Here is a 12,469-nt window from a genome sequence, read left to right on the forward strand (position 1 = left end):
TCTAAATATTAACTACCAGCCTATAGAGTATTTTGTTTACTTTTTTATTGCAAAAGAGAAAACTGTGTATTTGTTGTTGGGCTTTGTATGAATGATCAGAAAGAGAGCTGAGAACTAAAAATAGATGCATTCATAACCATTCCAAAAGTGCTGTCCTTAAATAGGGAAGAAGTAACACAAAGAAGAAGAAGAAGAAGAAGAAGAAGAAGAAGAAGAAGAAGAAGAAGAAGAAGAAGAGTTTGGATTTTATATCCCGCCTTTCACTCCCCTTCAGGAGTCTCAAAGCGGCTAACATTCTCCTTTCCCTTCCTCCCCCACAACAAACACTCTGTGAGGTGAGTGAGGTTGAGAGACTTCAAAGAAATGTGACTGGCCCAAGGTCACCCAGCAGCTGCATGTGGAGGAGCGGAGATGCGAACCCGGTTACCCAGATTACATGACTACCGCTCTTAACCACTACACCACAAGTCTCTTCCATCATGCATTGTGGATTTGATGATTCCTGATACCCCTGGATTTGTTTTGCAATTTCTTTCTGACAATATATAAGCATCTTATCAGGGGGAAACCTGACATATATTGCACCTTTCATTCATGACATTCTGAATTGGGTGCAGGGAGGTACTCTTCCTAATTCTTCAATCACTCATGCTAGCTATAGTCCTCCTCCATTCTGAAGCCAACTAATTAAAGATTGGTTGAGGGAGTTTCTTTAGATTACAGCAATGTCACTGAATGTTATTTCCACGAGAAGGACAGAGGCATGAGTAACTCAGTCATCTTTGTATTATATACAGGCACAAGGACACACGTTACAGAAAGCTGCATGAAATCGTAGATGTAGGTGCTTCATAAGAATGTCTCTGTCTCCTGCAGACTTGAGCATGGGCCAAAATTGCCCATGCCTTCAAAGCATAGGTGGTGCTTGAGCTATTGAGGAACTAACTCTGGTGGTTTCCAAACACTTCACTGTAAATGAGTGCTTTGGGGAGTGTGTAGCCTTTTGCATCGCACAGTGAGAGTTTGTCATCATCAATAAAGCATTACCCAAAAGCATTCTACCCTGAGGTATCTGTGAGTCAGAGAAGGCTGCAGTTGGCTGGGATGCTGGAGCTCATTCAGCAAACTCATGCGAGAGAGAAAAGCAGGTGAATAAAAAGAAACGGCAATCCTGCATTTAAGAGGATGTGCAGGAGCCTCTTTGGTGAGGCTCACTGGATGGGTCAATAGACTCAGTACAAACAAACGAACTAAGAATGATGGGTACACAAGACTGATGGAAATGAACTCATCAGAGATTAGAGAAGAGGTGTTCATTTATAGAAGAAACACTGGGAACACCAAAGGGTAAAAAAACAATTGAAAGTGCAGCCGGGAACAGAAAGCAAACAGAATGCATTTGTATTCAACAAGTGCAACAGATCAAAGCCTCCTGGGTGCTGAGAGCAAAATTACAGTACAATCTCATTTTCTAGTTGCCCCAGACATTCGGCTAATAAGATATTTGAGTAAACAGAACTCTTTACTTAGGTTACATTGATATAGAGATATTCAAGTCAACATACAGCCAATTCAAATTACCTGAAGGTGTTTTCTTTTCTGTAATCAATGTTTCTGATATGACGGTGTTCTAGTGGTTAAGAGCGGTAGACTCGTAATCTGGTGAACTGGGTTCGCTTCCCCGCTCCTCCACATGCAGCTGCTGGGTGACCTTGGGCTAGTCACACTTCTCTGAAGTCTCTCAGCCTCACTCACCTCACAGAGTGTTTGTTGTGGGGGAGGAAGGGAAAGGAGATTGTTAGCCGCTTTGAGACTCCTTAAGGGGAGTGAACGGTGGAATATCAAGCCCAAACTCCTCCTCCTCCTTCTTCTATTCAACATGTTTCTCTGCTGCTAAGGAGTCTAGCAGTTTCTGCCAATTCCTGAAATATGAGTGTCATGTTTGAAAGCTTATCAGCTGCTAACTATCTTAGCCCTATGTGTCCAGTTTGCATACATCATGGGCTCTGTTCAGAGTTTCTAGTGAATGTGCAGAGGATGTCGGGGCCAGCCAGCGGGCACAGTCTTACCCACCTTGCTCCATGTACCCATTGCACACACTCGGCCCATCAGCCTGGGAGGTCACTGGTGACCTTGGGGCAAGTCACTTTCATCTCTCAACCTAACATGCCCCAACAAAGTTGTTGTGAAAATCTCCGAGGATAAGTATAGTGCCCTGATCATTTTGGAGACAGAGAAGTTTACAGAGGCTGTCTATAAATATATAATCATGAACTAGGAAGCCACTCGCAATTAAGATAGTTCCTGCCTGAAAATTGTGCATCACCTGTGGTCTGAATCGTACATTTAAGTTAATCTGCTTCTAATAAACCTCAAAACTCACGATCTATGTTTAACCATCCTTTGTTTTCTGAAGCAGACTCTGAAGGCATTTGAAGGACTTTATCCTAATTCCCTGCTTCATATATCATTATCCAGTTTTAGCAAAACTGGCAATGGATTCTGACTGCTCTGATAATTCTTGAAACTAAATTGAGCACTAATGCCTTAGTTACACAGCACACAAAAGTGTGGCAAGTCACCAGTTTGCTAGCTTTCCACAAACACTAGTCCCAAGCAGGCTTGTATTGACAAAGAGACATAAATTGGCCAGATTTATTGTATACACAACAAAGAAATGCAAAATGAGTTCCTCTAGGATGCTAAATCTGTTTCAGCTGTGCAGTTGATGCTATCATAAATCAGAAGCAAATAGGTGATCCATTATACAGTATCTTTACACAAACTGAGGACAATCCACAGAATCTATTTCAGGAAAAATAAAAGGGAAGGAACCAGATTGCTGTTATATATGGTTGACTTGATTCTCCAGAACAACTCAGGTTGTCTTGTTAGAAATGTCTTTAGAATCTCATGGGTCAGAGGAAATCTTTAACAGCATCCACAAAAGAAAGGTCAGCTAATAATCTCAACTTTTAATGTAACTTTAAAAAAAAATGAAATTTCAAACAGAATTGTTTTTGAGACTGCATTATCTGCTGGAGTTATACACACTTTGGGCTCTGTGGAGAAGATTAGCATGACCACTGGTAAATTATACATTGTGGTTGTTTAGTCGTTTAGTCGTGTCCGACTCTTCATGACCCCATGGACTAGAGCACACCAGGCACTCCTGTCTTCCACTGCCTCCCGCAGTTTGGTCAAAAATTATACATTAGTGTTCTGGAATAAGTTCTTAAAATTATAGCTCTCATCTAAGATGCTGCCCAACATTCATGCTTTAAGGCTTCTGCCATTAGAATATCACAGGCAGTAATCTAGAAAACATTGCTGCCTCACATTAGGGGAGAGCAGCGCACAGGCTCTCAGAAAATTAGTGCAACATGCTCCATACCATAAAAATAAGGGGAAATTGTAATGATATGCTGTAGCTCTAAATATCCTACCTGGAGACTAGGCCTTTGCACCAATTTATAAAAACAGAACATGATTCCCAGTGAGACAAATGAGAAGCTCTTTGTGACAAAGAGCAAAGGCCTAGCAAGCAGAGAAAACAGTGAGAGGTGTCATTATGCCGCACAGCTGTATGGATGTCAGCTCTGCACACGTCCCTCTCCATCCCATGCACAGGAGCTGACTGGACTGGCAGCTGAATCTTCCTTCAACACTGGCAATGGGGTAGCATCGCCCACCAAAGGGCAGTTTAGGATATTTCTGGCAGGTCACGGGACACACAGCTCTAATCTCTCCAGCTAAGGGCAATGGCCAATGGCCCAAGAGGAGCTTCCACAGCTCCCCACTCTGTCAGCCACCTGAGGTGACTGCCTCACTCTGCCTAATGGTAGGGCTGACCCTGCTCAGTAGAAAAAAAAATGTCTGGGGGTTGGAAAAGACTTGGGGAAGGGAAGGTCGTGTGCAGATCTTGTCTGGGATCAGGAATTTAGGTGGTGTTGCCCTTGAAGACAATTTAGAAACTTCAGCTTAGCAGAATACAGCGGCCAGAATCCTGATTTGGATTCTGTTTAGAACTCAGTTTGTTTCTGGGTTGAATTTAAGGTGCTCACACTAGTGTGTGACCCCAGATATCTGAAAGACCACTTCCTTGTGTCAGGGACTGGCTGGCTGAAGAGGAGTGGTGGGAGGCAGCAGCCAGGAAGCCCCCTAGGGAAGCCTCAGAAGAGGAAGGCTCAGAGCCAGGGGAGTGGGGCACTGAGGACAGGTCAGAGGGGGGAGGGGAGGAATGGCTGGAGGCTGGAAGATGCAAGCAGATGTGAGCAAGCAAGAAGAGCCAGGTGCAGAAAGCAAGGCAGGCTTTGCTGATGAAACGGGAAGAGAGGACAGCATCTGCAGAAGTAGCCCAGGAGCTTGCTCTTCCTACTGAACTGAGCAGAGAGGGCTTTGCATGTAGCAGAACAAAGGGCACAAAGTTTAAGTTTAGTTTAAGTTTTTGGCTGCAGTTTAAGGCTGCTAGGGAAACTTCGAACTGAGGCATAGGTGGGGTCTTAGGAGGACGTAGAGGAACTGGCAACTGCTCAGCGGAAGCAAGTTTGGTTGGTAGGCAGTGCTGAGCTGTTAGCCATGTTCCTAAATGAAGTATTACTGAACTTATGTTGGTTAGGGATGCGATATTTCAAGAAGTGAAAATCCGGACACAAAAGTTGTTAGCTATTTTTTGCGATATTAGCCAAAAATTCAACACTTCCAATATCTCAGGAGGATACTGGTTAAATTTGGACAGCTCTATAAAAAAGAACATCTAAAAATTAACTACGATAAAACCAAGGACACTGTATTTGGCAAGAGGACTACCAAATCCATGTGGACTCTAGACGGTCACACCCTTGAGCAAGTACCCAGATTTAAATATCTGGGATTACTTACTGATGGGAAGTCAGCATGGAAACCCCATCTGGAAGCAATTAAGCTAATATCTGGCTGTTCTGCTGGGCTGCTATATAGGCTCTTCCATTCAAATGGTGGGCAGTTAATCAACCCAGTTATTAACCCATTGGCCTGATCCAGCAGGGCTTGTCCAACATTCTTATGACTTGCTTGAGGCCACCTAATAAGTGAATGGCTAGAGCAAAAATTGAGCTGTGGAACTCTCTCAGCTCCCCTCTCTTATGCTACACCAGCCACCAATGGCAGCAGCCTGTGCATTGGATCTGCTGTTACAAGGACTGCTTTAATGAGTTAACTTTCACCGAGAGAGGGGCTTTCAGCTCAGGAGAGAGGGAGCCCCATGCTGTGGGGAAACTTGCACAATTCAGGGCCCTTCCCAGGCTGCTTCTTTCTATCAGAAGGAAGGATGTAAAAAGTAATAAGATATTGAATATTTAATTTGGAAGCTACAATGCACGTATAAATAGGAGATGTCACTTTCCATAGGGTAATTAGTCTCTTTCAAGAGGTTTAATTATAAAATGCATTAAGGAGATGGCAGACAGCAGTGCCCTTTGTGCACAATCATCGGGGGCTGTTTTTACCATTAAATTTCCCCACTTAACGCAGGTTGAAAGCCCGCGCATGCAATTACCTTCATTTCTGGTGCAGCAGGGAAGCGGCACACCTGTAATGAGGTTTTTTTTTGTTGGCGGAGGCCTGCTCATTCAAGAATGGCACAGCAGGCAACTTGCTTTAAGTTAGGCAACTGTAATTGCTTTGACACGTCATAAACCAACCGTGCACGTCGACTGAAAATATTTACTAACCTGCTAAGCACATCTAGTAACCTGCGTTCATCAAAAGGCCCAATTAATGCCCGTCTTTCCCACTGACCCCACCACAATTCAGCTCTTTCCTCAGTATTCCTTCGATTCCAATTCCTAGATCTTTATTCTGTTGCCGATTTTCCAGCCTCTCACAGGGAAGTTGGAAGCTGAGTCAGAGTCATGGTTCCTCTGGCTCATTACTGTCTGCCTGGCTGACCAAGGTTCATTCTCAGACCTCACTGGAGTTCCTGAGGAGTGAACCTTCCCTCCTCCAGGAATGCTTCACACAATACGTTTCCTCACTGTAAAATGATTCATGCATGTACACAGAGCAAAACGTGTGGTGGGAAGAAAGTGAAGTGTTTCTCCCTCTCTCATAATACTAGAACTGGGTTATCCATTAATGAAGCTGCGGTTTCGAAGATTCAGGACAGACAAGATGGAGTTCCTCACACAGCGCATAGTTGACAATGAAATTTGCTCCCACAAGATGAAGCAATGGCCGCCGACTTGAATGGCTTTGAGAGAGGATTAGGCAAAGTCATGGAGGATGAGGCTTTGCATGGCTACCAGCCATGATGTCTAGGTTCTACGACCACGGTTGGAGACAGTGTGCCTCTGAGCACCAGATGCTGGGAATCACAAGCGGAGAGGGTGCTGTTGCGCTCAGGTCCATCTTCTGGGCTTCCCATGGGCATCTCGTTGGCCATTGTGAGAACAGGATGCTGGACTTGGTGGTCTTTTGGCCTGATCCAGCAGCCTGGTTCTTCTAAAGGCAGCCTCCACAAACCGTGCAGCTGTACAAAGACATTGCAGGATCTTTCTGGGCCCCTCTAAAATTTATTTATTAGATTTGTATACTGCTCTTCATCTGAAGATCAAAGATCACAACATAAAAATACAAAGTGAAAACACAAAAGACATAAAAAAGCAAAACAAACCAAGAACCCCACTCCCACATACATACCCAAAAGGCCATGGAATGTTACCGTATTTTTCGCCCTATAGGACGCACTTTTCCCCCTCCAAAAATGAAGGGGAAATCTGTTTGCATCCTATGGGGCAAATGCAGACTTTCGCTGAAGCTTGGAGAGCGAAAGGGGTCGGTGCGCACCGACCCCTCTCGCTCTCCAGGCTTCAGGAAGCTATCCGCTAGCCGTGGGAGACCCAGCTCTCCCACGGCTAGCGGAGAGCTTGCCGGCACCCAGAAGCTTGGGGCGTGCGGAGCTCAGCACGCCCCAAGCTTTGGGCTTCGCGCAGCGCTCCGCTAGCCGTGGGAGAGCCGCGCGACTTCACGCAGCTCTCCCACGGCTTGCGTAAAGCAGCCTGTTCTGGGGGCTGGGGTCAGGGGAAGCTCGGGCTTCCCCCCGCCCCAACCCCGCACCTGGGGGGGGAATAATTTTTTCTTTCTTTATTCCCCCCCCAAAAAACTAGGTGCGACCTATGGGCCGGTGTGTCCTATGGGGCGAAAAATACGGTAATCAGCCAAAGGCCTGCTTGAATGAAAAATGTATTTGCCTGGCACCTAAATACATGAAATGAAGGCGCCAGGTGAGCCTCCCTGAGGAGAGCATTCCACAAACCGGGAGCCACTGGTCTATTCTCATGTTGCCACCCTCTAGACCTCTCATGGAAGAGATGCCTCAGAGGATGATCACAGGGTCTGCGTCATTTCCAATGGGCAGAGGCATTCTTTGAGGTACTGCAGTGTTTAAGGCTTTATAGGTCAAAACCAGCACTTTGAATTGGGTCCAGAAACTAATTGGCAGCCAGTGCAGTTGGGCCAGGATCGGTGCAATATGCTCAAATCCCAATGAGCAACCAGGCCACCAAATTCTGCACCAGGCCAACTATTCTTCCTCGTCGCCTGCCACCATAAGAAACGCTTCCCCTTGCATCTCATGTAGTGCCAAACCAGAATCCTAAGGACAAAGCAACCAGAAAGGCAGTTCTGCTGGATCAATATAGATACGCTTATCTGGGGGAACCTGACATGTCAAAGAAAATAATAGAGCTATTTATTGGGAGAAATATAGTAGGAAGTTTATTAATGATTTACCTGCTAAATAGAGGGTTAAAAGAAAAAAGTACATACAAATGTTGCATACATCTGAGTCTCTTTGTTTTAATGGTTTTTAAAAGCTTTACCATTTTATTTGTAATTAACCTATCAATAAAAATGTCACTTAGATGCTCCCTAGGAATATTATCTCCTCATTATTGTCACAAAACAGGCCGCTCAATTTCATAGCTCAGTTGTTCTAGAGCCTGGCTGGAGAATCTGAATTAATCTGAACTGAAATGACTTTTTCTTTAAAGCAACACACTCTCCTGCTTTCATAAATATAAAAGAAAAGAGTAATTAAGATGCAACTTACAATGGATCAGAAATGCAAACGAAGTTTTTGTGTGGGGGTGTGACACGAACACTGTGTTCTGATGAAAGCCTGCATTTTATTTTTGGGGTATGCCGATATCAAGCAGCTAGGTACATTAGTGACTTGGCATGGCATCTCCCGCTGTGCCTTCCTCTTCTCTTGCAACTCCACCCCAAATACCATCGCAGATCCTTGGCTCCCAGCCCCCTTGCCACCCTAGCCTTCCCTTTCCTAGATATTCCTCCCTGAAACAACACACATTTTCCCCACTTCCCAATAAATATTCCATGCATATGCAATGTAAAAGATACAGCCAAACATTAGGCAGGTTTGTACAATAATTTAGAAGTTAATATAGCAGTTTAACGCCCTCTACTCTCCATCTTAACGGATTGTCCCAGAGTGAGCCATAGATAGCTAGTGCTGAGGGAACAACACTGTCCTTTCCAGTGTGCAGAATAAACACGTACTGTACCATAATGTGTCAAAATCATCTTTGCTCTTTGTGTTCCTTAGCACTCTTAAGATGCTGGGTTAGTTTCTCTGTAAGATTCTTCCACAATCTATTCAACCATGCCTCTGTAGAGTCAAGGTAGTAGCTGTTTTCCATTAGTATTAATATTCTTCTAGCTGCAGACATTAAAAAGTTTAGAAACACCTATGCTAACATACAGGTCCAGCTCCAATCAGATGGGGCAGGGTAAGGTAGCTTCATTTGGGGGGTGGGGTGGAGAGAGAGAGAGAGAGAGAGAGAGAGAGAGAGAGAGAGAGAATAAATCATTCATATTCAAACATGACTTAGATTTCCACCCAAAGTCTGAGTTGATTTTCAGATGCCTCCCATAGTGAGAATTGTCTCCAGGCTCTCAGGGGGAGCTCTCCCCATGCTGAGCTATTGCAGAGCAGGTGTGTTGCTCTGGTATTGATAAATGTGCTTATTTTATCTGCTCAGCCATGTGTCCTGCTCTCCAGCAGCTCTACTTGTTTAGAAAATCCCATCTAGGTTTTATGACATTCTGTGCTGCAGTGATCAAATGTCCCAACAAAATGAGCTGCAGTTTTCTTTAGCTGGAAAGCATTGATAGTCAACTGTTGTTCTGTTGATACTGTGCTTCTTTGACGGAGCCCACATGCTCTTGTTCATGTGGGTGATAACCTCTGGCCCATCAAGACGCAGGAAAACAGACAGCTGTGGGGTTTAGGGAGCCCTGGTGTCGCATTGGCCGTTCTTATCAGTGTAGCTTGTTTGACAAATCAAGATACTTGTTCATGGGGACTACTTTCTAACATGTTTCTCAAAAGAAACACAGCCAGAGCAGTTATAAATAAAGAGTGCACATATGGCATAAAAGAAGCAGCTTGTAACCTAGGTATGAATTATGCTGAAGTTAAAAAAAGAAGGCCAGCTTCTTATTGATTTGCTATCTTATATATTTCTATTCCGCTTTCAGGGTGCCTGCAAGGCAGCTCATAGGCTAACAGCAATCCAAAACAGTAGGAACAGCAATAAAATAGCACAAAACATAAAAAGATATTAACAGTAATAACAGCAGCAAATAAAAATCTGCTAAACCAGGGAGTTAATTTAACTTGGGTTCAAATTTGCACTTTTGGGTGGGTCAGGGAGCAAATACCTGACTCAAGATTATAACTGAAACCATTCATTCAGTGTACTGCTATAGATTGCTTCTTTCAAAGAATAATATCTTCATATAAAAAATAAGTTGAGCTTTGAAGACACAGCGATGTAAAGGAAAATGCCGTACATTCTTCAGAAAATAATGATGGATTAAGAATGGCATAAGAATACGTACAGCGACAAAGCAATCAATAGGGTTGCAATTTCCTACCCTAACCGAAGATTGGGCCTCCTCCTCACTTTTGCCAGGCAGCACACTTTTCAAAAAGAATGTCTTTTCATTTGCTAAGATTTTCTTTTCTTTTAGAGCTGGGGCACAAGCCATCCCATGTTAAGCACTCTTCATTCTCATTGATTTAAGTAGGAGAAAGTTAAGCACATGTTTAATTCCATCACAAAAACAAATGGGATTTAAATAATGGGCTGACTTTGCTACGTTGTGCCGTTGTTGTTGCTTATTTTACTTTTATTCCGTATCTTCTCCTGGGAAATGTGAAAGCCTAAAATTACATGGCAGCCTTCAGTTTCAGACCACTTTGGCCCACTGGCATAGTGTGTGAGAGCAGCTCTGAACAGGCCCATCCTGTTCCCAGGACTGAGGACCTTCCGAATTCCCCAGCTGCTCAGGATATGCAGCAAAATGGTTCTTGTTAAACTCTATCATTACCCATTACTACAGTTCTGTTTCTTAGGTCCTGAGCATCTGTACAAGTTACGGTCTGAACTAAATGTGGCTTATGGGTCAGGGAGGAGAGAGACCCTAGGATATGACTGAGGTTAATGTTACCTTCATCTTTAATTCAAGGCAGGAGGAAAAAATATGTTAAGGTATCTAGTACATCCAAATGCATTAAACGAATGATATGTGAATGATACTGTGTGTTTATGTGTTTTCAAAATTAAATGCTTCATTTCCTTTCGTCTAACTTGGCACCCCTTTTTTTTTTTTTGTCTGGCAGGTGGGGGATCAAATAATTGAAATTAATGGGGAAAGCACAAGGGACATGACACATGCCAGAGCAATAGAACTAATCAAATCTGGCGGCAGGAGAGTGCGGTTGCTACTGAAACGTGGAACCGGGCAGGTCCCAGAATATGGTGGGTTTTCATTTTTATTAGTATCAATCTGTGGTTCTTTTGTCTTGGAAATTGCATCTGTTCAGTGCTATGTGTCAATTGCAAATATGTCAAATCAGTACCGCATCCCTCTGGAAGTACATGCCATAATGGGTAGTTAAATCGCTGTATGCCTTTTGTAGATACCTCCCAGCAGCAGAGGTAGAACTGCATTATTCCCAGCTACACAGGGCCCAAAAGACCCATTAGATGCAATGCTTGACAGGGGAAGAGATGCTATAAACTCCTAAGAAGAGTTTCATCAATGATTTTCAGGTAGCTCTCTCATATACAGGCTGCATAAACTTGTTGGGGAGAATTACATAATTCAATTGGTAATCAAAACAACAAACATTTGTGAATACTATCATCAAAAGAGATTTCCAGAGTGTGCACTTTCTTTTTCTATTGATGTCTATTTTGAATTAGTTGCCAATTTTGCTGCTTTTTGATCAGTTTCATTTGTGTGCAGTGGGGGAAGGTTAAAATTGCTTTCAGGGTAGTGGTTTTAATGCGCTTTTAACTGTTTGTTTACAATTGGGGGGGAATTGCAAGCTGTTTGGGGAACCTAATAGACTAGAAAACAGGAACACAACACAAGTTAGCAAAAAGTATAAACATGCATAATATATCGTTAAGATTGCCCAGCCTTGTTTGTTTCTGTATCCATGCAAAAATGCAAGAGAGCTGCACTAGCCAGAAGAACTAGACATGGGACAAGAGCTTCACTGCCCATGGGAGGCTTTGCTAAGCATTCTAGATGTCACTAGTCCTCATTTCCAAGTGCCAGGTTTGAAAGGTGGAATCAGGGTACCTGGAGGGTTGGACTGTAAGGACTGTGTCCCTGGGATATTGCCCTGTGGGCCATGGAATACATCAGTTCTACCCCTCCAGATTTAAAGATACAGTTCCAATGGCGGAGCCTTCCTCCCTAATTCTGCCAGCTCCTCCAAAGCCTTGGTCCAGTCAAAGCTCTGACTTGGGAAGAGTCCAATAGGCCATTCTGGGAAGTGTTGAGGGCATTCTGGGAAGCAGCTTAGATCCAAATGAATCCCCAGTTGGGGAGATATTTAGTTATGCTTCTAAACAACTCCATTTTCACTACCACCCAATTAACTAGAGCCTGGCAGCACTTTCCGTAAAGGGAGTAGAATTGCATGTGTATTTCCTTAAGATTTTGCTGTAAAATTCACTGGAGATTATAGACTGAGAGGGACTAATTATATAAACATAGTACAAAGAATGTAATCTCCATGTTGTCTCTGGGAATGCAGTATTTGGGTAGAAAGAAATAAAAGATTCTGTTACTAATCCCGAGGAGTTGGGAACAGAAAATCCCAAACGTAGCCTGATCATGCCCAGTCATTCATGGATTTGATCAGGATATCTCTACGGGAGGAAAAGCTTTGATTAATGCTCTGGCAACGGAGCTGCCTTCACAGAAGGATGCACCAGCTAATAGCTTAAGGAAAATGGATGTTGCATATCTACCTCCTATCTCAAAACCTGTTTATTGAGGATAATAATGGCTAGAGGAACCGAAATCTTCACAAGGGAGAATGAACACTATTCTCTGAGTTGGGGGCAGGGAATCAACATCATAACACATGGCTTCAAAGCAAATA

The 12,469-nt window shown here is 43.6% G+C and overlaps 1 protein-coding gene across 24 annotated transcripts in view; it reads left to right on the forward strand.

Moving 5' to 3' along the window:
- MAGI2 (membrane associated guanylate kinase, WW and PDZ domain containing 2) overlaps positions 1-12,469 on the forward strand; it is a 597,762-nt gene that overhangs the window by 560,631 nt on the left and 24,662 nt on the right. For 23 of the 24 annotated variants that reach the window (XM_077935747.1, XM_077935755.1, XM_077935756.1 and 20 more), the window contains one exon: positions 10,688-10,826. In XM_077935747.1, coding sequence (XP_077791873.1) covers positions 10,688-10,826 — 139 coding nt within the window. Of the gene's footprint in view, positions 1-10,420; positions 10,554-10,687; positions 10,827-12,469 lie in introns of those variants that run through there. The other variant, XM_077935758.1, reaches the window with a different exon arrangement.

The sequence above is a fragment of the Podarcis muralis genome, chromosome 10 (assembly GCF_964188315.1).
Source record: "Podarcis muralis chromosome 10, rPodMur119.hap1.1, whole genome shotgun sequence".
Classification (NCBI taxonomy): domain Eukaryota; kingdom Metazoa; phylum Chordata; class Lepidosauria; order Squamata; family Lacertidae; genus Podarcis; species Podarcis muralis.